At 41.1% G+C, this 27,253-nt stretch overlaps 3 protein-coding genes across 5 annotated transcripts; 1 reads left to right on the forward strand and 2 right to left on the reverse strand.

Moving 5' to 3' along the window:
- Nucleotides 1–98: 98 nt before the first annotated feature.
- Nucleotides 99–17,379, reverse strand: tmem63ba (transmembrane protein 63Ba). The gene is made up of 24 exons (XM_029521586.1): nt 17,040–17,379; nt 11,591–11,809; nt 11,379–11,458; nt 10,128–10,169; nt 8,920–9,010; nt 8,776–8,813; nt 8,512–8,654; nt 7,897–7,948; nt 7,679–7,787; nt 7,520–7,590; nt 7,028–7,108; nt 6,765–6,888; nt 6,313–6,446; nt 6,081–6,218; nt 5,727–5,880; nt 5,487–5,593; nt 5,301–5,387; nt 5,123–5,188; nt 4,831–4,993; nt 4,459–4,564; nt 4,119–4,286; nt 3,873–3,988; nt 3,672–3,743; nt 99–3,302 (listed from the first exon to the last, which is right to left on the reverse strand). Exons 2-24 carry the CDS (start codon nt 11,783–11,785, stop codon nt 3,123–3,125), a joined length of 2,517 nt encoding a protein of 838 aa, XP_029377446.1. The 5' UTR covers nt 11,786–11,809; nt 17,040–17,379; the 3' UTR covers nt 99–3,122.
- On the forward strand, nt 17,351–19,551 carry mrpl14 (mitochondrial ribosomal protein L14). Of its 2 annotated transcripts, none has more exons than XM_029521590.1 (3): nt 17,351–17,411; nt 18,000–18,099; nt 18,495–19,551. In XM_029521590.1, exons 2-3 carry the CDS (start codon nt 18,017–18,019, stop codon nt 18,859–18,861), a joined length of 450 nt encoding a protein of 149 aa, XP_029377450.1. In that variant the 5' UTR covers nt 17,351–17,411; nt 18,000–18,016; the 3' UTR covers nt 18,862–19,551. The 2 variants fall into 2 exon arrangements, with proteins under 2 accessions (XP_029377450.1, XP_029377449.1); XM_029521589.1 differs by lacking the exon at nt 17,351–17,411 and adding an exon at nt 17,729–17,779 and having other exon boundaries at nt 18,495–19,550.
- On the reverse strand, nt 19,152–27,162 carry LOC115055642 (calpain-1 catalytic subunit-like). Of its 2 annotated transcripts, XM_029521588.1 has the most exons (23): nt 26,599–27,162; nt 26,008–26,025; nt 24,853–25,099; nt 24,180–24,249; nt 23,960–24,078; nt 23,733–23,866; nt 23,464–23,632; nt 23,252–23,335; nt 23,073–23,158; nt 22,904–22,978; nt 22,436–22,596; nt 22,139–22,308; nt 22,051–22,062; nt 21,631–21,842; nt 21,482–21,521; nt 21,308–21,373; nt 21,092–21,149; nt 20,850–20,914; nt 20,658–20,726; nt 20,487–20,565; nt 20,282–20,395; nt 20,133–20,191; nt 19,152–20,041 (listed from the first exon to the last, which is right to left on the reverse strand). In XM_029521588.1, the coding sequence occupies exons 1-23, from the start codon at nt 26,694–26,696 to the stop codon at nt 20,015–20,017; spliced, it is 2,232 nt and encodes a 743-aa protein (XP_029377448.1). In that variant the 5' UTR covers nt 26,697–27,162; the 3' UTR covers nt 19,152–20,014. The 2 variants fall into 2 exon arrangements, with proteins under 2 accessions (XP_029377448.1, XP_029377447.1); XM_029521587.1 differs by having other exon boundaries at nt 21,308–21,521.
- Nucleotides 27,163–27,253: the final 91 nt, after the last annotated feature.

A 27,253-nucleotide genomic window follows, 5' to 3' on the forward strand; every position in this document is an offset into this window, starting at 1 on the left:
CAAAACATCAGAGTCCGCATTCATCTCCCTCTGTGTGGAGCAAGAACATCCTGCGTTGTTCAATTAAAACCCACAACTGCAAATAAACTTTGATTAAATACAGATTTATTGTTCAAAGAGCTGTTGGGGGAGGAGAAGCAGATATACACACACACACACACACAAACGCACGCACGCACACACAAACATATCTGTTGTCTAAATGGCCCTTTGGAAAGAATCAAAGGGAAAAAACAAAAATGAGACGGTCGCTGAGATCTGCTATTGATACTCTTCCTATCTAGAAAACTTAAAAAAAAAATATAATAACAACAGTAAGCACAAAAAAAAAAAAAGACAAACAGTCTAACTGGACAGTTTTGAGATGCAGAAACATTTCACACTTTGTAGACACAAACTAACTATCCAACTAGAGTGTCGTTGATGGTAACAAGAAGAATGCATTGATTTTCAGGGAGTCCTCCCGTCTGTGCAGACATCTTCACTGGAAATCAATGCAATCATCTGACTGATGAATGTAGGTGTGTAGTCAAAGGAAAAGCCACAACGTGGGGGTGGCGCTAAGTTAATTTGGTCTAAGTATAAAACAATGTATTGTTAGTTAAAGAACCGTCCTTCTGAAGCTGTTTAAATACAGCCAACACTTTTTGTTTTTCTTTTTAAATGACTTTCAGCTTACCAAAAGTTGAGAAATTAACCGATATTTAGTGTTTAAACAACTGAAGCTGTTAGACAAGATGAGATTTTTAAGCATCTACCTCAGAGCTGGACAGTAAATGTTATTTTTAACAGGTCACATTCAGAGATTTCAACATCTCAGAGGTATAAAAATGAAGAGGTATAAAAAATAAAAGTCACCTTATCATGACTAGAAGAGCACCATACTCAATGGTGTCCAACAATCCTCTTGTTATTACCATAATAACAGGCCCATGTGTCACGCCAAATATACCCATGGACAAATTATGGAAACAGTTTAGGTTCACCATTGTTGTCACACCCACGTTGATGTGCCCTTCTCTGTCAGTCATATAAGTGAAAGTACGATTAGTGCACATTTCCCATAATGGCTCTCTGAGCAGCTGGATAATACATTTTTTTTTAATACAATGGTCCAATAATAATAACTGGTCCACAGTGACAGACTGTAGTGGTAGTTCATCTGCAGCCTTGCTTTTCTGACAATCATCTTAATGTTTAACGGGGCTCACAGTGTACAGAGAAAAGAGGCTTCTTAAATCCTGAGTAAGATCATGACTGTACGAGCACGGCGTTTCACGTGGGACTTGGTTACTAGGTGTTTGTTTTGTTAGAGCGGGTGTTTGTGTCTCCGTGTTCGTGAAAGTGAAAAGACGCTGCTTCATATGAGCTGAGGCAGATCAGGAAAACGTTGCAATGCGCCATCATTTCTTACAGAGCTGGGTTTGCAGATCAAATGTACTGTGGAGGGAGGTGTGTAACTGCTTCATAAAAACTTATGAAGGAACGTAGAGAGTACATTTTCCATTGTGGTGTCTATGGGGGTTGGACGTGGGGTCGGCAACAGTGTAGAGTTAAGGTTTGAAATTCAGCCTGACGATAAATAGAACTGAAATTCAACCACTGGTTTATCTGCTGAACGGTCATGTTGCCAAGCCCGAGATTTGATATGTTGTCATCAAAATGCAGTTTAAGTTCTCAGATCCTAAAACTCAGCAGAGTACTGGCAAAAAAAAAAAAAAGAAAGAAAGAAAAAGCAGAGGAAACTGTAACAACTTTCAAGACAAACTTACAATATGCTACCTACACCATGACATGTCTACACAATAGACTGAGGAGGACCTGACAGAGGGCTGGCTGGTAAGATGTGGATTACCTCATTCATAAAAATAGCCGTAGCCACCTAAAGTGAACGCTAATTTGAATATCTCTACATACATATGTAAACATGGAGGAGAGAGAGAAAAAAAAAAGAAGATCAGACTGAAAAACAACAGAAAAAGATAACTAGTCACAATGAGTATCATCTAAAACTGACTCCAAAAAAAAAAAAAAACACCAAGAGGCCTTTTTCTCAGTCTTCCAAGTGACACAAAAAGATCAGCAGGGTCTTGGCCTCCAGTCCTGCTGCAGCAGCTGTGCAAGGATTTGTCCCCGACCGGGGGCAGTGTCAGTAGCAGCAGTCCAGCAGCAGTGCCAACACAGGCTCAGGGACTGAACACCAAGAATGATCATCATCAGTGTAGTGTACCAACATATGAATTATCCTCATCCACCGTTAAATGCTGCATCAAGCTTGTGTTAGCATTGAAAACGTCATGCCAAAAAATAAATACCATGAGGAAGAAAAAAAAAAAAAAAAAAAAGAAGTTATTTCACAAATAGAAAGTTTTGTAGCTGTACAGTGTCAAAGCACCCAGGAGTGTTAGTAGCCATGTTTTTGTTTTGTTTTCTTTTGATTTTTGAAAGGCTTCTACGTAATTGGAAGAACTGTTTTAAGACCACCGTATATGCGTATCTGGTGTGGAAAACTCTTCTCCTGCGCTCCTCTCTCATAAGCTGCTTATTCAAGGGAAGCATCTAATGCAGACAATTAAGAGATACTAACAAAGGCTTATGGGAAAATCCCTCCACCCATTGCAATTGAAGGCATGCTGTACTACAGTACCTTATTGAAACTTGAGCTTATCAGACAGGTCCTCACTTTGAAGTGCAATAATGTTAAGGAAATACAGAAAGAATATCCCTCCCCGTGCAAGACAAGGCAAACAATTTTTGTTAGTGTTTGTTTGTGCGGTCGTGTCTTTTTCGTGGGTCCATGTGCCGTGTTTCCAGGTGCATGCCTCAGCTACATCAGAGCAGAGAGATGTTGCCGCCCTTCTGTTGTCAGGACACATCGGTTCTGCAGGTACTCAGAAAATGATGCGGTCTGATGACAGCCGGTGAAGCAAACCAAGAGTTCCTTGAGAAACGATCCATTTAATCTTTAGTAGATAGTGTGCTTATGTTAGTTTGAGGACCTTTGATGGAGGCTGAGATGCTTTGGAGAACTGTTGGTTCAGTTCCTTGTTTAATTCACGTGTTCAGTGCACTCCTCAAGTTAACTTCGGGGATTTTTTATTTTTTTTAAGTTCCAGGGAGTATCACTGGTGTACTTCGTTATCAATGAGGCTGTCCTCACCAGACTGGAAATCCTCATTCAGGCCATTTTCAACATTGATTATTTCCTCGTCCTGCGAGGACCCCTGGCCATCATCCTCGCCGCTACCTGAACCGGCCTCCTCTGAATTCGGGTCTTGAAGTACCTGAGCAATGTACATTTGCTGTAGGGGAGAAAATGAAATCGAAACAAATGTTAAAGTCTGGATGTGAGGTCATATTTAGTTCACTGTACACTGTCCTTAAAATACATTTTTTTCTATTGATTATTAAAATCAGTTGGCCCTTAAAAAAAAAAAAAAAATTATTCTTATTATAAAAAAAACAGACCAATGCTCGTTCACCACATCTCGTCCTTCTCCTCATGTTATTGAATCTTTGTGCTTAGCAGAGTCTATTTTGTGCTCTTGTGTATGTATGATATGTCTGACTTCATTCTTGATGGGTTGTGATGTGAGTAAAGTCCAAACGTTACATTGGGAAAAGTATATAACTCAGGTTTCCCAGTCATTTTGACATGAATGAATACTTACTCCTGCTCTGTAATCAGCTGGATTGCACGTTGGACCCCCATTTTCAGTTCCATCTGTCTCCTGGGTGTCAATCTGGGATAGAAAACACACATTCAGCATTAATAGGTGGATATAAAGCTGTTGTATGAGACTGGTGTGAAAAAATATACATAAAAAAAAAAAAAGAAAGAAGTGAAAGGCGAATGGGGAATATTTGGCTACCTTGTAGTTGTGAGCGCTGAGATACTTAAAATGTCCAAAGCAGACATGAGAGAGGCAGACGATGATTGTAATTATCAAGACTACAAACGTGAACATGGATGTTGCAGCTGAAAAGCCTGGGGGGAGAGCAAAAGGGGAGGGACACATATTGAACAGGCACTTCCACTCCACAAGGCAGACAAACTGTAATTAAATCTGAGCAGGTGTCAGGGCGTTCATGGCCTGCAGGTGGAGTCCTGCTCTTACCCGAGCGGACAGTGGAGAAGAACAGAAGCCAAAAGAGACAGAGAATAGGAGCAGCCACCACTTGGTTTACGGCCCCTGAGTGGATCTTCTTGTCCAGTTTGGATGGTAGATAAGCGTAGTACATGTTGTATCTGTCTGCCAAGTGTTTTAGCAGCATGTACATCAGCCCTGCACAGAGAAGAGAAAGGCAGTGGAAGTAATCCAATTAGGCCTCCAGATAAGCTTCTGCATGAAGACCAGAACCCCCGTTTACAGTCTGCCCTCTGCATGTTTCCCCTGCAGTCATTCAATCTGCACTTTATCATGATGTGAAAGAGCACTAACCAAGCAGGACACTTACCAAAAGGGACAATGATTGGGCAGGTGATGCTGTATGTCATAACCACGGTGAAGACGCACATCATCCAGGCATAAGCTGCCCCAAATTGAAACTCATATGCTTGGTGCTATGGAGACGTAATGACAGGATTATGAGGACTTCCTAATGTAGATATCTACATCACATGTAACTGATTAACATTTACAACTTAAAATCGAAGCAGCGACATTTTTGTCCATGTGATTTTTAGCTTGTAAAACTGTACACAACAATAAAACCCTTATTTCTCCAATCAGTGGCAGTAGATGTTCCTGTAGGAGAGCACTTTTACCCATCTATTAAATCTTATGACTCATGACTGATTTGAACTTGGTCACCAGAATAGAGACCAACCCTCTTGACGTTCCTCCGCTCAGCCGCTGACCGAGCCAGACAGAGCCGGATCATGTACATCAACAGACCGGGGATCCTCAGCAGGTCCATGGCATTTCCAATGAATGCAGACGCAATGACATAGTTGACAAAGAAGGCTCCGTTGTCAGGAAGGAACACACACCTGAAGGTAGAGGTGAAGAAAAAGGATGTTACTAAAATGGAAAGGCACACAGAAGTTAAAAAAAAAAAAAAAAACCCAAACATTATAGCAGAGGCTGTATCCAAACATCTATAAACGTCTGCCACTTACTCAAATCTGACTTTAGCGTCTGCCAAGAATCTTTTATCAAAAATCCACCGGAACAAAACATCCAAACTGCAACGACACAATGAGAGAGGAGTCAAACACAATATTTAGACAGACAAAAATGAATTGATTCACTTTTCCATTTAAGGGTATATCAGGTAGTGGAAAAAATATGCTATACCTGCTGAGTCCTAGAGAGGGCAGCAACAGGACCATAAAGATCAAGAAAGTGTAGCATTTGTGCATTGTGGTCCTGTTCTCTCCTGAGCTATAAGAGCAAATTATTAAATATTAAAAAACAGACATTCAAATGACCCAAGATGATGATAATGTTGCTAAAAAAAACAACAGAAAGTTAGACTTGTACCGGGTCCAGTGGGCTTCAAAGAAGCCAGAGTAGTAAACAATTGTAGGAAGTAAAGCAGAGAAGGACCACAAAAGGAGGGTGGGGAAGAACTGGGTGATGATTGGATTCTGGAAGAGAGATCAGAAAGAAAGAGACATATGGTGTCAAGAAAAAAAAAATGGTGGTGAATTCCTGCATACAGAGTTGAAAGGTGTCTCTTCTATTTCAGCTTGGCAGTAACTCAGAGGCCTACGGACTCACATTGAGGTACTCCACAGGCTTGGTAACATTGAACTTGTCCATGGTGGAGATGATGATGGCTGGAGTGGTGAGGAAGAACAGGAGGATGAAGAGGACACAGTTGATGATGAAGCAGCGGATCCACCAGGAGAATCCCCCCACTGACAGATGCTCCCTGTGGGATGAAGGTTATGTAGCGGTTAGGCCAACACTGGGTGATGACCCCCCAGTTATGGATACAGCTGGCCAGTAAACTGATACTGCAGCTCAAAAAGCGGGTTTTTCCTCTGGTGCGAGAGAGGACTGAAGTTTAATTATAACTCAGCTTGATGTTAAGAATGCAGTGAAGAATATGTGGCTTGAATGCACTCTTACCAGTAGACATTTTGTGGATCTGGGGCGTAGCTGACTGTCCAGTTGTGAGTGTGTAGTTTAGCGCTGAACTGAGAGCTCTTGGGCTCCCGACGACAGTGACAGCCATGACACTTACAAGCATTAAAGTCCTTCAAAATTCTGACAGCAAACACCAACAAAAGAGGTCAGACTTTGAGGAGGCAGGATGGAACATTTATTCATTTACGTATTGTCATTGTTTCCATATACTTACATGGCAGTTATGGACTCGTTCTGAAAGGTGACGAAGGCCATTCCTAAAGGTTTCCTGTTAACCTTCTCCTTCTCTTTCCTGTAGTCTTCTCTCAGCTGTTCCTCCAGCTTTTTGTAGTAATCCACTGCTTCCTCCTGAGAAGGACATTAACTTTTGGTTTGTGACATATGAGGAGTGTGAGTGATTGTCTCTGTATGCCAGTAAGACTGGCGACATGTCCCAGAAACAGATAAGCGGCCTTTTTTTTTTTTTTTTTTTTTAAATACAGAAAAAAAAAAACAACTGCTCAATGTAAAAGTCAATACTAGCCATAGATATTACATCTATAATGGACAATCTCTACGTTAACTCTGTTGCTCCTTATCTTCCTCTGAAAAATGCTGTTAGAATAACAATCTGTTAAACCCTGTTTACAAGCTGACACTGAGATAAAGTTGATATGTAGGACTGACCCGTTCACAGCCTTTGATGATGCAACAGCAAAGGTGTCCACAGGGTTTCGGATTGATCATGGTGGTAATGTGCTCCTTGGCCTGCAGATCCAGGAAGAATTTCTTGTTGCGCTCTGCTTTCTTCCTGCATACAAAACACAAGCGGTGCCAGATTAAAGAGGGACTACGCTCAGTTCCTGAAGCCAGTAAAACACTATCTTGATCGTTGACTCAACAAAGGGCCAAACAGCCACACTTACACTTTTACAGTTTAATGTTGTTACCTTTCAGAGTTGAGATACATGAGCCTGGCCACATTGTAACAGATTCGAGCCTCCAGTACACTACAGTTTTCATATGCGTGCCTATAAGACAGGAAAGGAGAAGGTGACAGACTGAAAACATTTACAGCACAAATGTACAGATAATGCTGTAATTACACATGCTTGAAAAGAAGAGCATTGTGTTTACAATGATTAGAACGACATTTGGCATGGTTCTTCCAAACCCTTCCTCTCTGGTCTTGGCACATGACTTGCATAATACTGCTCATCTGGCTTCTATTATGGACAATTACACATAGGCCTGTCATTGTCTGATCCTATATGTAAGGATGAAGAATTCACTGATGCCTTTAACAAGAAAAGGGGTGGCTGTCATACACCCTAATACAGTTACTGCTCCGTTATAACTCATTATCAGGTTACAGTGCATGATACCGTTTTTCATTGGGGGAAATTCCCTGTGGAGCCAGGACGCTGGTGACAAGTGCTTACTCAAAGTGCTGCTTTATTTCAGTTTCCTCTGCATATTTGGAGATTCCATTGACAAATAAAGTGCGTTTGACCTGCATGGAAATGAAGAAAGAGTAATTAACGATAACATTTAGATTTAAGTCTGCAAAGGCAGGACTTTTTTCAAAGCAGGAAACCCACCACGTCATCCTCCTTGTAGTGCATCTTGGAGGTGTGCCGTCTCATGCTGTACACCGTCAGTAACAGGTAGAGAAATGCAAAAGTGGTGTGCAGCCATAGTAGTGTATTACTGGGGAACAAATAAATGGCAAAATGGGTTTAATAGGAGGGTTAACAGCAGCAATGGTGCAAATGTGCTCTTCAGCAGCAAAAAAGGAGTCACTAAAACAACTACTTACTCTGTATCCAAATTTGCTATAGTGGTTCGCCCAAAACTATAGGCATTATTTTCTAGGAAATACAAAAAAATAAAAATAAATTAATTGCATTATAGTGCACCGTACTTCACATGATACAGCAAGGAATGTGGAACATGATTTATTCTGGTGAAATTAAGAACAAATTCATGACAGAGAAAAGACATGATGAATGCCTGATAAAAGATAGAGGAAGGATAAACTATCAATTTTTAGGGCGGATAATTTTAACAGATTATAGCTGCAGGCAGCTCTCAGACTCAATACTGAACAGTTAAGTCACACAAGGAAAAAGGAAATTTATTTTTTTTTATGCACAAATCCTCAGATTTGTAATAATCCAAGTATATTTCTTCCAACATATTTACTTGGCGTGCTTACAATTTTAGAAAACAAAACCATGGCTCTGTTGTAGATTGTTGCAGTAGTATGTAAAGGCAGTTTGAGCACTGAGAAGAAGAAAATCTGAATTTAAAAGAAGAAAGACTGCAAAAGCAAAAATAAACATAATGCTGATAAGACAGTATCCTCCTCACAAACACTGGCGGAAATTGAGGTAGATATGCATCTACTTTTACTATATTTTAATCAACTCACCAAGCAGGTTTCCAGAGAAGTTAACGGGCAAAATGATGCCCACTGAGAGTACGCCGACCACTACCAGCAGGCCAATGATGTGTCGCTGAAACGACAAGTAGTGGACTGCATCCTCGCCACACTTTTCCCTAATCTCTTCATCCCTACAGAGAACGAACACCAAGAAAGTCAACAATTTAAAAGCAGTTGAAAGCATAAAAAAAAACATGCATTTCAATCAGATTACATCAATTTGTCCAACACAGCTGGAGTAGCTTCACTTACTTGATGCGGAAGATAGCAGTGAGCCAAGAGCAGAAACCCTAAGGAAAAAAAGATGGCAGAGAACTGAACGTGTTGTACTTGTTTTCACACGCAACACACACACACGTCCTGCACCTTATTTTAATATAAAAACAACACACTCACTGTGTCTCTCTGATCAATGTCCACAGAGCTGGAAACTGAGGTGAGCCTTTCATACCGTTCAGGAGTCTCTGATGTCATGGCAGATGCCACACTGTATAAGGAAAACAAGATAACTTTTTGTATTTGCATGGTGCGACACAACTAGCTAACATCAACATATACCTCAAGGGGATGTTAGTTCTTTGCGCTTCGTGATAGCGGGATTACTTCAGTATGAAAAGTTGACAGGGCAAAACACATGCTCTGAAATGGACTGGAGAGAGTCACCCTCATTTACTGTGAGGGCTCAACAAGGATTTCAGTTGAGCATGTGAACACTCTCAGCAGCCACATTTCATGCCGTGTTAGGAGAAAGTAGTTACACCATCACTGTCGGGGGAAAGGTTACCATAAAGATAGAAGGCGGAGCTTAAGAGTATTCACAGAGAAGAAAACACAAACCCTGTGATCATCAGGAGGTGGATTTATAGAGAATGTCCAGCAGAGCTACAGCTTCTCCTGGACAGAGTACTGTATACACATCTGAATTCACTCCCCGGGGAGGTCACGTCATGTCAATACATAACTGGAAAATATGAGGAGACGCCAGGCTCTGCTGGAATTCCAACATTGTTCAGTGTTGAATACTACATGAAAGGCCGGGGCTCTTAAAGGTCTCTAATGGAATGAGGAGAAAGCCTGTGGTTCTAAGCCACCATCAGTCCAACTCCCACATTCCTGTGAAAAGTGGGAACGACTCATCTCAGCTCTAGTAGACAGGATATGCTGTAGTTGCACCATGTTGGGGCCTGTCTATGAACAACCACAGATCATGGAAGCATTACCTCTCCCTGTAAGCAGCCTGTCTGTGCGGTTCATGCAGTTCGCTCAGACAGAAGAAGAAGTCTCTGCTTCATAAAGAGGTCAATACACAGATTAGCACACACAGATCTGATTAGGATGGTGAGAGAGGACAGGGACACCCAACAGCAGAAGTACAAGAGTGGCAAAGAGAGGCAGAATAATTAGGAGTCTGGCACTGGGAAACGCCTGGAGAGGGAACGGGGGGGAAAAAAAGACTAAACCATCAAGAGGGAAAAACAGACTGAAACCTGCGGCGGCCTGGGCAGAGTGGACAAGAGTTATGAGTTAGGTTAACTACAAAGAGAGGAGAGAAGAAGAAGAAGAAGAAAATGGCAGTGAGTCAACAATATGGAGAAATAACATACTATTCCCGATCATCCAGGCGACTGTATCGTTGATCCATTCGTCTGGTAGAAAACAGAAGCAAAACAAAGCCATTCAGCTCAGTTAAGAGGAAATGGGCCTGTCGGCCAGTACGGTTGCTGGTTCAAAGAAAATCTGGGGGAGCATTTTACCCCACAGGCATACCAATGAAGTTTTCTGTTTATCCTGGTGTACATTATCCAGCCAGATAACTGCATTTATGGCCTATCATTTGATTCTTTTCAGTCACTTTTCAAAACGGACAAGAATTTTAAAAGTCACATCTAAGGGTCATGAGACAACAAACTACATTTCCTGTGTGTTACAAAAGTGTCCCATGCTGCCACCCCCCTCCCAATCTCCCACCATGCTGCAATCCCATCCTCTGCTCACATGCAGCTGCAAAAATAGTGTAGCTGCAACATCACACAAACACTGCAGGGCAATGTAGGTGATGGATCACTGTGTCATGTACTTTTCAGGGTTCACACTCAAAATAGGTCTGTAACAATGTCTCATCTGTCTCTTGTTTTTTAATTTGATCAGTGTGCAGACATCCATCTCAAATTAGCCCAACGTATCTGGAAAGATATCATTATACACTAGTGGGGAAGTACAGGAAGTAGGATTAGATGCAGACGGTGGTTTTTAAGTGGTCTTGGAAATGGACCTTTAGGGGCTTTTCAATTGATAAATTAGTTTCTTCAATTTAGGGTAAATTCCAACAGCAGCTTGGCTTTTCTATTCCAAAGTGAAAGGACAATTTAACACACGAGTAAGCATTAAAATGTCAGTCTGCTTCAATGCAATTAAAAGGGAAAACTGCTGACAACCACTTCCCCTCCGCAGTGCCATCCATGTGATGTCTGCTTCTGTCACAAACTACGTAACTCTGCCCTCAGAACACAAATACAGGACTTTTCATTGTGAACCGACATACAGAATGAAAAAAATCACACAAAAATGGCTCATAAAAATTAACAATTCATATGAATTTCAACAGGAAAATATATTTGGGTGTTATATATGTTTGTTTTTTTGTTCCGTGTGCTACACTGTTAACTTTGGGTGATTGCATCTATAAAGTATTAAGAATTAACCAAGCATGTGTTACTTACATCAAGAAATGATGATGTTAAAGGTTCAATTTATAGTTGATACATCAGTGCTGGCCATCATGTTATTGTTTTACATGTCATAACAAGTCAGTCAGAAATCCTTTGTACTGGACCTTCCAGTCTGAGTCTAATTACCTGTCAGCATCGGTCACCAAAGCAAGGCGCCCGTAGTCCCATGCTACTTTTCTCAAGAAGGAGAACACAAACAGCAGCCCCTATTAGTACAAAACAGCAGCTGTCAACACGTTGAGTTCCTTTATTTACATCACAGAAACCAAAAGAACTAAAGTTCTGAGACTAATAAGAAAAACACAAAAAATGAACAACTCCATTTAACAAACACTCACCAAGAAGCACATAAAATCAAGGGCAAGAACAGTCGGTACTCCCCCAAAAGGCAGGCCCTGGAGTACAGTGCTGCGAATCCTGGCTGAGTAACAGAAGTCCTTGGTGGAATTGGGCAAAATCGTCGGGCAGCTCTCGGGGGGAGAGCATGCCTCTGCTGCCCAGCTGACCATTATTATTATCAACACTCGGTGCATTACTCACTGTAGCATGTTAAAAACCTGTAAAGAAGAGACAAACCTGTTAGAACATCCAGTCTGAGAGTCATTACTGTTGTTAAGATAACCACAGAATAATCCTAATGCGTGCCAGGCTCCAGTAGTTTGAGAGAAATGCTGAGAAGATGGAAATTACAGGGAACTCTGACTTGCTGTTGCTTACTACTGACATTTCTGTCTTGTCATAAGTCACATGTTCTGAAGTTCCCTCGAACCCCATGACAACTGAAATCGCCGATACATATGGAAATGACTCATAGTTACCTTTGCTTTGACTGGAAGAGAAATACTTATTACAATGAGTGAACTGAAAATCCCAACCAGCAACAAAAAGCAAATCAGAATTGTTATAGATACTACGTTTGATCAGTTTCTGCCATTGCATTGATTAATATCTTCATAAACTTTAAAACTTTCTTCAGTGGTCACACCCATTCAGGCAAACGGCATTAAGGACCAAAGCAATGAGCTAAAAGCTGCAGAGAAACCCTTTCTCATTGCACTGAATCACTTCACTCATAAACCAGGTTTCTGGATAGGGTGTGTCCTGCCCTGAAAAATCCCTAAGACGTAACAGATGTGGCTTGTTGGAAAAAGTACAGTATTGGCCATCTTTATATTTAGTAACCGTATCCTCTTCCTTCTAATCTCTGATGCATTTGAGCAGGAAACAAGTTGACCTGACAGCCTACCTAAGGCCAGTGATGGAAAATATTGACAATACATAAATAGTGTATGAGACAATACACCAGAAATAATGGAGTGTATTTTAACATCCCGAATAAGCCCACATAGCCCTTTCTTGTGGCCAAACCCAGAGCATAAACGACAAACGGCATCTTGGTGACACCAAGTCAACATTCATCAACATAGACGAGGATGGGCATTCAGGAAGCAGACCTTCCTGACAGACCATTAAAAGACTCACCAGAAAATACAGAGGGCAGGGCAGAAGTGTAGCTCAGATAAAACACTATGGACAAAATCAATACAAGCAGTCACATGATGAGACAACATTATACGCATCATTTACAGCATCTTCAGGTACAAAAAAACTCTATCCTGATCTGCATGTTATCACATTTTAAAAGGTGTCAGATTTCACACTAGGCTAAACAAAACACTTGGAGCAGGCACGTAGGTGTTCCACAGAGCATTGGCAAGGGTGTTTGCACAGTTGCACTGCTATACTTGTGCCCTTCGACCCACTATTACCAGCAGCATTCACGATGCTGCTCATCTGCCCTAACACTGACTCATTTATCCGTTCCCTGGAATGCTGTGACATCAGTGGAGAGGGACGCAGCCAGAGCTGAACAATAAGCCGATAGAGACTACAGGGTTCAAATGGCCTGGTCTCAACCCAAGGAGGACACAACATACCCCCCTATGTCTTCAGCAACGCTGCTGCAGTTCCTGGACCCATCGCCACAGTTCCAGCTGTTTAAGATTCAACACCAACATCTTTAAAAGGACCTAAGCGCACGTCGAAAACAACTTTATAGAACATTTCATTTATAGACATTGCTTAGGGTACAATATACATTCTTGGGTCCTTTGTTAAGTGTCATGGAAATACCAAAACAATATGTTCTTAAGCATAAACCTGTAAATTTTTCATGGTTACGTCATCTGTTTTTGCTTCGAATCTACAGAATTAGGAGGTAACAACACCAATGATTGACCAATATTTCTATTCAATCACACTACAAGCCAATAATTAATTGGCTGTGAGGAGCTGAGTCAGCAGTTCTTTAATTCAATAATTGGATATTTTCCAGCTTAAAGGTGACATTCATGATAACAAAGTGTTATATTAACTGGTCCAGATATCTTGTTCAGTACTTAAATTTGCCTAGTTCTTATTGCTATTTAAGAAGCCATCTGTGGGTTTCTTTAAAATAAAAACAAAATTCATACAGCTACATTTGACACAATATTTCTCACAAAAACATTGTATCAATAAAGGTCTCGAAAATGTGTTGCAGACATTCAAATCTAAAAATTTGCAATAGCCAACCTTCTTAAATATCTTAAGAACCTAATCTATTTAAATGCAGGTCTACTTGTAGTGTTTTACTGTGCTTTATATTGGCAGATCCATCATAGCCTGGCCTTGTGCACATGCACATCCAAGCAAAACAGGAAGTCATGTTGCCTCTCAAAAGTGCTATCAAAGGAGTGGCGCACAAATTTGGACCATGAATGCCAACACAAACAAGTACAATTCAAGCTGAACATTTCATGTGAAGTCATGAATGAAACTCAGGAATGAGAACACTTGGCATCATGTTTCACCCCAAATTGATACGTCCTGAAAATCTACTGTAATTTGTAATTAGCTTCTCATGGATTAAAAAAGAAAGAAATATTTAGCATGAACAAGACATAGTTATGAAAAAAAAAAGTATGTTTTTAAAATCCAATAGACACCATTGCCGACAAGTGTCCAAAACAAATTCATACTATTTACATTTTAGTGTGATTTCCATATTTTAAATAATTTCTAACAGCACAGTGCAATAGTCAGAATGACTCAGCAGCATGGGAATATCGTGCCACTTTTCCACCTGATCCTAGTTGCTATGGTACAATCAGACTGGTACACAATACAAATAAACAAAGAGATGAAAGCAGCGGGGGGGAAAAATCCTGTGCTTGTCCATTTGAAACTCAATCTACAGTGTGTCTGCCATATTCTATAGCTTGAGAAGGAATAACAATACGGTCTTTGCCTGATTGTCCGTCTTTTTGTTTTTACTTAGACAAACAACATCCAAGTTAATGATCTACCAGGTCAAATCAAAAGGAAAAGTCAACACAATGCAATTCAATGCAATATTAAATTTCATTAAAGGCAGCTGCATGTTTATTGCATGCTAATAATACAGACGCAGGTCTTTTCAATGGTAACTGTGCCTTCATCTTCATGCATGGATAAATGAAATTGAAAATACACAAGTCATTCTTTTCATCTGCAATTTAACACTGATCACATATGAATGACGGTGCGTGTTCAAACCAGCACCACTTCCAACCGGAATGTGAGTCATTATTTATTCATTCTTCATAAATTAAATATTTAAATAGGCTTTACACAACATCAACAGTGGATAATGAATTAGATTATCAATGGTTAACCAACATCAACTTCAGATGCTCGAGCTTTCCTGCAATTGTAAATTTAACAAAGGAGGGATACACACAAGGTGCCTATGTAACTATAATTGGTTCTGGACAACTTTTTTACATTACGGTATAATCCAGATAAGGACGAGAAACCTTGAATGCGATATCTTAATTATGATTATGTGGTATGACATATTAACCATATGTTAACTATCATATGACCTTGGGACAAATAGATGAGAAATCCATTAAGTTTTTTATTGCGATAAACAGCTCTAAATAAGCCTTGATAAATGGGTGTTACTATGATCGAGCCTCCATCGGCACGTCTTTAAGGGTTGGTTATAAACTTATTACCAGTGTGAAAACAGGAAGCAAAGAATTCCTGCACACATCACTGCAAATAGAAATATTTATACTGTATGTATTGTATATACATTACATTAATGTACCAACCTACAAGCCTAGACTATTGTAAGCCTTCTCAATTTTGTTCATTCATAAACCAACGTTATATTCATGTAAAAACACATATATATTCTACTTCATGATAATATCAAACAGAATTAGCCAACAGTGCCGATACCTGATAAGCAGGATTGACCTATTAGCTTTGTTGCTATTAGCCTGTAAATGATTAACGAATACCCTGAGCACGAGTTTTCACTATCACAGATTAGATGACGTGAGAGCAGTTTCCCAATCATGTTGAAGCATGCAAATTTAGAGTACACATTATATAAAAAACAAAACAACAAAAAAAAAAAAAAAAACAGGTGTCAGTAAAGATTAAAAAGATTTACTTCCCTTCTGAGGCAGATTCATGAAACCATAATAAACATTTATTGCTCAATATTGCTTTTACGGAACTGAAAGCTTATAAATCAAAAAATAAAAGACACCATCCCTAAATTAAACACAGATGGACTACAAAATGAAATTGACGACAAAGGAGAAAATACTATCATACCATATCTTCAAAGGGCTTCAAGTGTGCTCCATCCAATCTTTTGAGTGTAAAGAGAAGCCCGATCTGACTGAGGACTAAACGTCCATAAATAACTGCAGCTATTCGATCAATTAATTGCTTTAGTGGTTTGCAAAGGAAAAAAAAGAATAGCATGCACTGAGAGTGAGAGGCTGCAGTCTTTTCAAATATGGGGCTCAAGTGTAAAGTGAAGAACTGAGTTATTTAATGATAATCCATTTCACTGCCATCACGAGTATACCCAGACTGTTTTACCACATCACTTTTCATTCAGTGACTGATTGATAGCTCACAAAAATAAGTACTTTGCAAACATTTGCTCATATAACATCAGCAGTCTGTATGATATGAAGCTAGTGAGGTGCTTGGTTCAGACTGATGCTTCTCCTTGAATGGCTTCCCATCAATATGCATCAGTCATAGTGTGGCTGATGAACAACAGTAAGACTGCTAGAAGCCCCTTTATAGGCAAAGTGCAAAAAAGAAAACACTAAGTGTCACAGCCAAGCTCTGACATAGTTCATGTAGTGCAGCAGCACAGTTTATATTACCACAGTAATAAACAAACATCCTTCTCAATCCAACATTACTCAACTTTACCTATAATGTTAAGATGTGTTAGGAATTACTGATGACCTGCTGGTTAAAAAGGCAGATTCCTCATGTCCTAATAACAATTATTTGGGGAAATATTCTGGCATTTCACCTTCATTGTTCAACCTTATCAGTAATATAATCAGCAAAAAATAAAGTAAAGATCCGATCTGATCTATCTGCTCTACAGGCGAACTTCATCTGGAGTTAGAGTTAATAAATAAAAAATGATGCCACAATCACCGAATTAAAAAAAAAAAAAAGTTTTTTTAATTCACTATAACTTTCATAGATGATGAAAACTATCTCCCAAACACGTTGATGTTTACTGAAGCTGGAAAAAGCTTGGCTAACGCTAATGGTAACGGGACGTGTTTACTCGTTTATTGTTCCAACAGCAACAACAACAACAACAAGGTTCACCGGCAACGAATTGGAAGGTAACCGGCCACAAAATACGTTGAACGCACCCGGGAGGGCGGAACACGAGTAAGGTTGAAACACAAAGAAATAAAAATGTACCTTAGTATAATACGCAGCAGCAGCAGCAGTGAGGGGGTGCAGAAACTGTCACAATTAGCTAACGTGAGCTAGCAGCCAGCCGTAACATTGACGTTAGCTAACTTAGCCCCTCGAGGTAGCAGATAACAGGTGGAGGACGGCTAACGGCCGGTGGCTAGCTCCGGCATCGAACCGCGCGTCTCGGTTGAACCTCCCAGGCTGGAAAACGCCAAAGCCAAACGGCGTCAGCCGGTCAGGCGGCCAAAAAGCTGTTGGTGGCGACAGACGGGCAGCTCCGCTTCGGCTGTGTCAGTCAGCCGGTTGAACAACTCTCGCTAACCGGACCAGTCCTGCGACCGGAGCTCAGTCAATCCCGCAGGTTTACAGCGTGACGTAAGTGGAACGCAAACACATAGAGCCGCCATCGCCCTTCTGCTCATGACGCGGACCAACGACGGTGGCCGGCTGTGTCGCTTCTACTCTCCTCAATTTCTACGCAATCGCATCGGCGCGTTTGTGTGACGTCTGAGACAACTAACTGGAACACGGTTGACTGCTTCTTCGCTGAAAAATACATAAATAAATATTTAGGTGTCGTAAGCATGTCACATTCAATAACAAGTTATTACTAAAATGAAAGTGATTTGCTTGTCTAACACGTTGATGGATATGTTTGCACAGCGGCTAGGGAGGATAAAGATAGCTTGTCGCGTGTTGATGACGCCGCACGTTTTGACATTGGCATGGAGCGTGATATAAAGGTAATGCTAACAAGACAGACGATTTGAACTTATAATTTAACCTTTGAGCACACAACCAATTATGTATTTGAAATATTGAAGAGCTTAAAGTCTGAAAACAAAAGTTATTTTTATCCGTCATTCAGAGTTGTGTTTTTATTTTGTTCGCAGATGTTAACGACACTGTCAGGAAAGCCTTTAGCTTATTAGCAGCTAACCGTGTATACTTTCCTCTCTTTAGCTGTAATCGCTGAAGTTATGGCTCTTCCTCTGCTCTCAAGATCCCTTCCTGGGCTCCTCATGGACCAAGCATCAAGCATAATCCAGCAGCGGGCCTTTAGGTAAGACAGTTTTGTCGGTGTTAGAGACAAACGTTGTCCACGACTTCACAGCCAATTCAATGCGTCAAATAACACTTCTTGCTACGATAGGATGTAAGAATAAGGTGGTGCTTGAGTCTGTATAGTGATATAGTAATAGAATCTCACCGTGGATGCTGTTGCTCTGTCTTGGAGTTACTTCAGGACAGACCTATGCAAAAGTGAAGAGAAGATAACAACTACAGTGATGCAACTAGTCCAGAGTAATGTGTTGAATTTTTTTATTTGCTTTAAAAATTTACCCTGGAGGGAAACACATTTTTTTCAATCATCACTGACGTGGGTCTCTGAAGAAAAATGGAAGTATCCGGATCTTGCAGTGTTTAAAATGATCTATTTATTTTATGTCTTTACAGTGTGTCCACTGTCGCAGCAGCCATTCAGAAGATGACAAGAGTCCGTGTGGTGGACAACAGCACTCTTGGAAATGCCCACCATCACCGTGCACCAAGAGTCATCCATGTCTACACCAAGAATGGCGTGGGGAAGGTCGGTGACAAAGTGTTGCTCGCCATCAAAGGACAGAAGAAAAAAGCACTAATCGTTGGACACAAAATGCCTGGAGAACGCATGACTCCACGCTTTGATTCGAACAATGTCGTTCTGATTGAGGAAAATGGAAACCCTACAGGAACAAGGATTAAGGTTCCTTTGCCCACACAACTACGGAAATTGGAAGGGGACTACTCCAAGGTGTTAGCAATTGCCAGTACATTTGTTTGAAAACTGCATCACTTGTTTTTTGTTTTTTTTTTTCCTAATAGATGCATTCTGAATATGTGATGTTTGCTGGAGTGTAAACTTGAATGCTTGTTTTCTTCAGCAAACAGAAGTGTACATCTCTGCACAGTTTAAGTCTTATTTCATGTGAGTAGTAGACAACTCTTTGTCAACGTGACTTTGACCAAGGCCGCTCTATGCTTACAATAAATATAACCTTTACTGATGCAGCCTGAGCAGCCAAATGTGGCGCATGTACATGTAAACATGATAAAACTGAGAAAGCATAAACCTTGAGGTAAATATTTATTGAAGGCACAACAGACATTCACAACACAACGCAAAACACAACTGGAACATTTTAAAAAGCTCTAATTTGATTTAATGGTGTCATGTATAAGGCATTTATTATCGTGTGATCCCTGCAAAGGTCAACTGAACAAACTATAAAAAAAACTGATATCCTAGTGCAAAGTAATAATAGTGAAAAAAAAAAAATCAAGTTATTTGCTTTACTTCAGTTTCAACTGAAAACAGGCTATACTTCATGTTAAATGCAAACATTAAAATATATAAAATATGAACAATCAAATTGGTCTGTACTGCCTCCCACAGGTTAAAGATGAAACTACTAGCAATTTTCGTGTCGATTTCTGGTGGTAGAAATACAAGTCCAGAATGACTGAATAAAACTGTAAGACTTCTTAAAGCGCTACAGTAACAGACTTATTCCTTCATAAAATTCTATCTATATTTTATCCTCCCTAGAGGAGAGTCCTTTTAGTAAGGTGCCAATTTAAGAAAAAACAAAAAGTTAGTAAATCTGACAGTCATACAGATGGTAAAACTAAACAGGTAACATAAAATCAACTTACAATGCAGAATACAGCTCGTGATTTTTTTTGTCATGCACAGACCCATGCTGCTTTTACTTAAATGACAGATTAATGTGGCACATAATCTGACTGCTTTATACTTCCAAGTTTGCATAGTTTCTAAGAACACATCTTGGCTGGACTTTGGTTTTTCGGGAATTCAGCTATTTTCTAGTTTCCGTGCTGAGGTGGGATGTCTTAAAAAGAAACAGTGGGTCTCTACGGCTTTATGGCTCCTGGGTTATAGCAGTCTGTACCTCCCCCCCAGTAAAGACTCCTCTTCAACCACACATTGTCAGGTAGAGCCACTATAAAAGAGAGACAAAGTTGGATGGTATTGTAAGGAGTGACAACATTAACTGGAGTCCTTTTTTTTTTTTTTTTTTTTAAACAACTCACCTCTGTGAGATTCAGCTCAACCTCTCCTGATCCCTCCTTGTCAAACTGCTTGAAAGACCCTGTTAAAAATAAGTTTTCATAATTCATCATTCATGGTGTAATTCACATGAACTACTGGTGTTTCCAGGAAAATCTACAACAGTACTCACTGAACATTGCCTCAAGCTTGACCAAGCAGCAGATGAAGTTGTCAAAGTCAATCATCTCATTTTCTGCATACCTGGCTACCAGAACCTGGTGCAGTCTGTTATTCAGTTTGAAACCTAGAAAGAACCAAAAGAAATGGCTGTAGCTCTCATCAGAGGGTGTGTGTAATGTTTGTGAAAATGAAACTGGTGTAAAAGAGCATGATACCTGCACCCTCCACAGCAAGACGCATCTCATATGAGCTCATGGCACCTGACTTGTCAAGGTCAAACTGTCTGAAAAGGACCTGGGAGAGAGAGAAAGAAATGTAAATAGAAATACAGAAAGTCTCTGTGTGCAATGTTCTTTTGACATTAGAGCTATTTGACTCATTCTTACCAGCCAGTTTCGGATCTTGTTCCAGAGGATCTGAAACTCTACCAGCCCTAAACGGGCACTGCCATCTTTCTGGTAGATACAGTGTCAAGGACTGAAACTACCCAAGGAAAATGACTATGAAGCAATATGCACGATGTATTTTTGTTTCTTAACAATTTGGATTAATTTGTGCTTGATAGCTCAAGAGGATACATCCATCAGGTTGACCATGGTCCGACATGATTCCACACTGAAGCCATCGGTCTTCAGGTCCTTGTCTAAAAAGAGCAAAAACACTCATCTGAAGCAGTCTGATCTGCAATCACTGAGTTACACAGATGTCTGTTAGGATGGACGATGAACAGTCCACAGCAGAATCTGACACAGTAGTGGTAGATGTATTACTAATATGTAAACTTTCCAGAATCTTTGAATCGTCTAAAAATAAAACTCACGTCGAGAGACGACTCTGTTCAGAATGGTCCTAAGCTCACGAACAGAAATCTCCATATCCTGCAAAGTGGACAAAGAAAGAGAATTTGCGTGTTTTCAGCTCAATAAAAGGAGCTTTAAAACTTTAAATATCAGGCCACCAAAAATACCACACCATGATATTACCACCATTATTACTGAATTGCTAAGTACAAATGTAAACGTTTTTGAGAACCTACATCTCCTGCTAGCTGAGCAAACATGGATTTAAAGGAGTCATCGATGTCATCTTCAGTTATTTCCTCCTGTTGGAAAACAAAACGAAAGCACTGACTTAATAATAATATGATATTCATATTGTTGATTTTTTTTTTTGTCCCATCAGCGTTGCTCAAGTGTCGTTGCATACGTACATCCTCTCCGAAGTCAGCAGAGATTTCATCATCCAATTCTCTGCAACAGGCCGAAATATATTAATTAGTATGACATTTCAGATTTCTACACATACAAAGGAAATACTCAAATTGACATTAATGTCACAAAGGAAGACAAGAGGACATACTCGGTTTCAGACTGCTTTTCTGTGAAGACTCTCAGGACAAAGTCGGCCTCTTTTCCAGGCTCAAAGGTGGAGGGGACGATTAGGTATTCTCCTGGAGGCAAACGTAGCCGTGTGCTCACCTCTCTTAAATTAATGAAGGTCTCAGATCGTGCGCATGATGAATGACTCAAAAAGAAATTTTTCTTCAAGTGGACATTCTGGCAGCCTCTGTACTAAGGGCAGTAGGAAATGAAGCTTCAGACAAGCTGAATGTGCATGTTTCACTTGATATTACGGCAGCTTAACAGTGTTATGATCAGCAGTATTGCAAAACACACAGCATTCATAGTAATTGGTTAAAAGCATCCTGGAACAGACGCCAGCTGTTCTCTTACAAGCTTATATTATAAGATATAATTGTTTTTTTAATACTCGGCTTACCTCGTCTGGGATCTGCAAAAAAAGAAAAGGAAAAAATTACAATCTATATCATGAGGAAAACTTCTAGAGAAATTTTTACTTTTCTGACCTCATAGAGAGCAAAGCCAATGGTGTGCATGTCCTGACCATGGCGACGATATCTGCGGCGATCCTTCTGCATGAGTGCTACTAAAAAACTGCACGCCACTTCGTCATCGTCCGGATCATCATCTTCCTCCAGCAGCGTGATCTTATACTGAGGGTTGATCCAAAATGTATCTGCACAGATGGGTCAGTTGTGTTGGCATGTTTCCTTGTGACAGTAACGTTACACACCCTGTTTGTTTTGCAGTTTGCATATTCACTTGATGACACTTGGTGTCAGTGTGTCGACTTGTGGACTCACTGGGATGATTCCTGCAGCCCCCTGCGGTGCTGCCTCTCCTCCACGTGCCGTAGAACTTTGTGGTGTTCCAGAAGCTGGTAGTGTCCTCACTCAGAACATCGGGAGTCAGATTACAGATCTCTATCCGGGAAAACTGCCTTGTGAATTCACTGAATGACATCCTGGAAGGTAAACATTTCAACAACGCACTTCATCAATTCTGCTTAAAAACTTAAACTCTCTTTTTATCTGTACAACAATGTGTTATGTCAGAAGCATTAAAGCAACAATTTCCAGCTTTAAAGGACTGAGAAAACATAAGTCACTGCTTCAGCCAAAGGAATAGTTCAATCACCCCATTTAATATTGTTGTGTGGATTAAACAGACGTGACAATGTATAATAAGTGGTCAAACGTGTGAACACTTGAGAAGGAAACAAATCCCCAGTGAAACTTAGTACACTGAACGGGCATCCTGCCACATCTTACCAGAACTCGCCGTCTTCCATCTGAAGATGCAAATCCTCCCGTTCAGACGGGTCGATCTCATCCCACTCAGGCGCACTGCGATGGACAACACAAAGAGACAGGAGTGGATGTTGAGGAGGGAATAGGACACCGACGGAGGCCATGGATGTTTGCGCTCCGGCGTACTCACTTGTCACTCCAGGCACCGGTCCACTCCACCTGGCCCCAGGGGTTACGTACCCGGATCAGGCGAACAATTTCGCCACGGAAATCAACCTACACAACGGCAGAGGGGTAACACACTTAGAGCCGTGGCTGTTAATCACAACGGTAATCTAACGGAGAAAGCAGATTCATGACCAGACAGACCTCCTTGAGTCCAGTGACTGAGTAAGCGTGGCCCTTCACAAGCTTCTTGAATGTTACAGCCTCCATGTCGAAGGCACTAGTGATCTATATTCAATTAAGAAAATTATTTCAGTATTGTATGTATAATTTGTCTGTTGGCACAGAAATAAATTGAAGTGCTTTTAATGTAATTGGATCCTGGGGCTGAGCTTGGTGGTGTGTTCAGCACTCACATCGATAGAGCAGCCCAACAGGGAGCCCCTCTCCAGGGCTTTACCGATTATCCTGTACAGATCCCTTGGAGGCTTACGGAGCTCGTACATCTCAGATACACCGCCCGTGAAGTCCTCAAATCCTTCAGTGGTGCTTCCTCCAGACAAAGCCTCATAAGAGCCATTCAGTCTAATAACACATAAAAAAATCAGAGTATGATTTATAGCATCTTACCAAATACCAGTACACTGAATAATTTAGAAATTGCGCAGGCTCTTTCAATACATACTTAGCATAAGCTTTTTCCATGAGTGCACTCCAGAACTCGTTCCCTTCAGCTGAATGGACAAACATGAGCTCCCCATCTTTGACAGGCAATCTGTCATCAATCACAACATCCACCCACTCGCCGAACTGCCAGAACTGCAAAACAGAGCAACGAACAGCGGCTCCATCAGTCAAAGCTGCTTGCCTTACTCTTGAGAAAATTGTAGCGAGGACGAGAAGGCGAGGTACCTGAAAGTGGAAGATTCCAGCATAGTCATCTTGGAAGGACTGCCCATGTGGGACAACCCGATGAAGAAGCCTCTCATTCAGGGTAAGGGAGGCGATGGCGGCCAGGAGCCAGCAGTCACCTGCGATGGAGAAGCAGCAATTAGTAAAATATCCATCACATCATGTCTTCATTCTGATTTTCCACGACAACTTTAATGTCCATCGCTAAACAAGGACGCACCCAGCGCTCCCTGACAGATGTCTGTTCTGGTGGCCCCTCCCACAATGAACTGAGGATCGTCCGTCAGTTCCTGTGAAGAGATTAAAGTTTAAACGTATGGCTGAAGCAAACACATTTTAAGGCCACACATGTTCAAACAAGTTGCAACCCAAACAGGTTGCTATTCCTGTATCGATGCATCGACTTCCTGTTTTAGTGAGGGACTGTAAGAATTGTCACAGCGGGGGGGGGGGCGGTTGGAGATACTACCACACGCTGGCAGCTGCACACAGTGGTCTGAGAGGTTCCTGTTCATACTTGTCTGTTCTGTCTAAGTTTGCAAATAAGTAATATGATAGGGTCATGGATATGGCTGTTGGTGACTTGGACTTAACATAGCATCATATATAAACAAATATAAGTTGCTGTCATGTATAACAAAAGGAGTTTCATAGAATAAGTGAGCTATTTCCAGGTTTTTACATTTGATCTACATCTTCTTTTCATGTGGTAATTCGTGTAGATAAAGCACTTTTATTATCTTATGTATAACGTCACTTAGCTGGATTGGTATTAAGTCCATTTGTACAGCAGACAGATGTTATCTCAAGACACTTGAGGTTTAAAATAAAGTAAAGTCATTAAGAATCCTGTGAATTTCCAAATAACAATTTCTCTTGCTCAGGTTTCTCACCGTTGGTCTCATCCACACCACATCCCTCGTTTTGGATGAGAAGGGGGCCAGCTCCTTGAAGCCCAGGGATGGAGGCTCAGCTGGGAAAGAGGGGTCTTCAAACAGGCAGCCCGACTCCACGCACTCCTGTTTCAGAGCCTCATAGTCCTGGTTGGCAAAGTGCACAGCCTGGTCCTTGGAGCCCATGCCTTCTGCCTTCAGCCTGTTGGCGTATATTGTTGCAGAGATCCCTCCGGCTGGATACATACTGGTGCAAGATAAAAATAATGCCAGTAGTGGGTATGCACTGTGTGGTCTATAAATAACAGAAGGCTAATCAGTGGCACACTCTTTTCTGAGAGTTACAGCGCACCAATCAAGTGCTGGAGTGCGTGTGGAAAATCTATGTTCATACAAAGTGATAGAGATTGAGCTTTTTTTCCTGCTGACTTGACTGAGTCAGCTTTCATCTGATTAGTCTAATTAGAATCCATATTAATTCTACATTCAGCTGCTATTCTAAAAGTACAAAGCTTTGGAAAACAACAAAAAGCCAAAGCTGCAGTCACTGAGGAAACTGAGGCCATGTCCTTACTATCCCATTTATTCTGTGACTTTGTGGTTCAGGACGTTGAAGTTTTGCAAACTGAGGAAATTTGAGGCTCTACAGTTAGAATCTAACATATTTTATAACCCGATTTCAAACTTAATATGTTTAAATCTGACTACTCATATGTCAGTAAAACAATGAACAAACAAAGTCAGCATGTCTTTTATCCTTAACAGTTTGGATTTTCATGAAGGAAGTTAAAAAAAAAAAAAGTTATATTTGAGCGGTTAACTAGGTGAATAGAGTCCATCCAGTTAACAAGATGTGAGGATCTCGGTTCTGGCCTCAGTATTTCCAAAGTCCTGACCAGAATCCAGCAAAAGGCAAATCCTTCTTCACAATATGAATAATGAGTGGACAGTAACGGTGAGAGGGGAGTAGTTACATAAAAAAAATCAAAATAAACGCAGGGATATGGAAAGTGAAGTAAGAAAACCAGAACACAGAAAAGGCCCGAGGAGAAATAGTGAAGAAAAGTGATAACGGAGAAAGATGAGACGAGAAACAGCACAGTGCCTTAAACACAGCAAACCCAGGAACAACAAAGCATGTTAGGAATATGATACCTTGGCTGTACAGGTGGGCTGAGGATGCCGAGTGAGACAAAAAAAGAGAAAGAGAGAAATGTCATTCATTGATGTTTTGGCAGTGGTGGAGCAGAATGTGTTTCTCAGATGGATCCCTGGTGATGAAGCTCGCACAGCTGTGCCAGAAAAAGCAGGCACTAATGGACATTGTGTATACAACTGGGTGTGTGTGTGTGTGTGTGTTTGGGGGTCTGCGCTTCCCTGAAAGCATTTTTCTTTTCTATGGAGGGAGGAAAGTTCACAGTCGTCAGTCTACTCTCCAGCAAAGACATAAGACATAAGAGCTCTGTGAGGAAAATCAGGATTTATAAAGAAGCAAATGCACCCAGAAACAAAGCGTGAAACTTCATGTTATTGCTTCGTTGTCTGAATCAGTGCTGCAATAGAAGAAAAAAAAAAACAAAACATTTTGTGCAGCTTTGCTCCACATGATAGGAATTTTAATGAGCAGTCCAAATTATCGGGGGGGGGACCTGGATGGAGCTGAAGAGGTGCAGTGGGGGAAGAGAAAAAGGGGATGGGGGGGGGGGGCAGAACATGTTGCTGTGCAAAACAGGCCAAGCTTCTCACCGAAACGATTCTGCTGGCAAGGACATTGTCAACACGACCCACCCCCCTACAGCGCTCCTCTGAGGCCCCCAGTCACCGTCCTCTGATGATGATGTCATCTGCAGGCCTTTTACTTTAACCTTAATCCAAACAGTAGCTGCACTGGACCAACCAACTGCCCTCTTCAGGGGTAAATAATATTTCTGCCCTTAATCTAATGGACATGAATGAAGGGGCCTGCTCCAGTATGTCAGGTATGCAGTCCATGCTCAGGCTGTTTGCAGCACCTGTTCAGTAGAAACCAGGCCTCTCTCTCTCTCTCTGGGATCTTTTAAGATTTCACAAAAATCAAAGATCGCCAAGAACTCGGCATAAAAAGAAAAAACCTCCCAGTCTGAAAACAGCAGCTGTATCCGCGCAGACTTTTATAATGAGAAGAGTAAATATAATTATTCTTATAATTATGAGTCCAGTGTCGTGCACCGCCCCGGAGGCCCGGGCTGTGCAGTAAAACCACGCGGCGCCGTGAACCTGCAGGATCCGGTCTGGTCTGCAGATCCACCGGATCCCGATCACCGAACAGCGGGACTCACCAGATCTTACCGGGCGGCTGTGGGCTCCTTCAGGGCCGATCCGGGGCTGATGGCCGTGGAAATCTGTGGAGGGGGGGGGGTTT

The sequence above is a fragment of the Echeneis naucrates genome, chromosome 15 (genome assembly GCF_900963305.1).
Source record: "Echeneis naucrates chromosome 15, fEcheNa1.1, whole genome shotgun sequence".
Lineage (NCBI taxonomy): Eukaryota > Metazoa > Chordata > Actinopteri > Carangiformes > Echeneidae > Echeneis > Echeneis naucrates.

Bases quoted from the DNA above. Each gene is read 5' to 3' on its own strand.
- tmem63ba (XM_029521586.1), bottom strand. From the start codon at position 11,785: ATGCACCGAGTGTTGATAATAATAATGGTCAGCTGGGCAGCAGAGGCA. The intron at 7,949-8,511 runs GTGAGTTGATTA...TGTATTTCCTAG, and splicing joins CTTCTCTGGAAACCTGCTTG to AAAATAATGCCTATAGTTTT. The intron at 6,889-7,027 runs GTAACAACATTA...TTTTGTATGCAG, and splicing joins ATGTATCTCAACTCTGAAAG to GAAGAAAGCAGAGCGCAACA.
- mrpl14 (XM_029521590.1), top strand. From the start codon at position 18,017: ATGGCTCTTCCTCTGCTCTCAAGATCCCTTCCTGGGCTCCTCATGGAC. The intron at 18,100-18,494 runs GTAAGACAGTTT...ATGTCTTTACAG, and splicing joins ATCCAGCAGCGGGCCTTTAG to TGTGTCCACTGTCGCAGCAG.
- LOC115055642 (XM_029521587.1), bottom strand. From the start codon at position 26,696: ATGACATCATCATCAGAGGACGGTGACTGGGGGCCTCAGAGGAGCGCT. The intron at 23,159-23,251 runs GTCTGTCTGGTC...GCCGTTGTGTAG, and splicing joins CAGTCACTGGACTCAAGGAG to GTTGATTTCCGTGGCGAAAT. The intron at 21,150-21,307 runs GTAGGTTCTCAA...TCCACTTTGCAG, and splicing joins TTGCTCAGCTAGCAGGAGAT to GATATGGAGATTTCTGTTCG.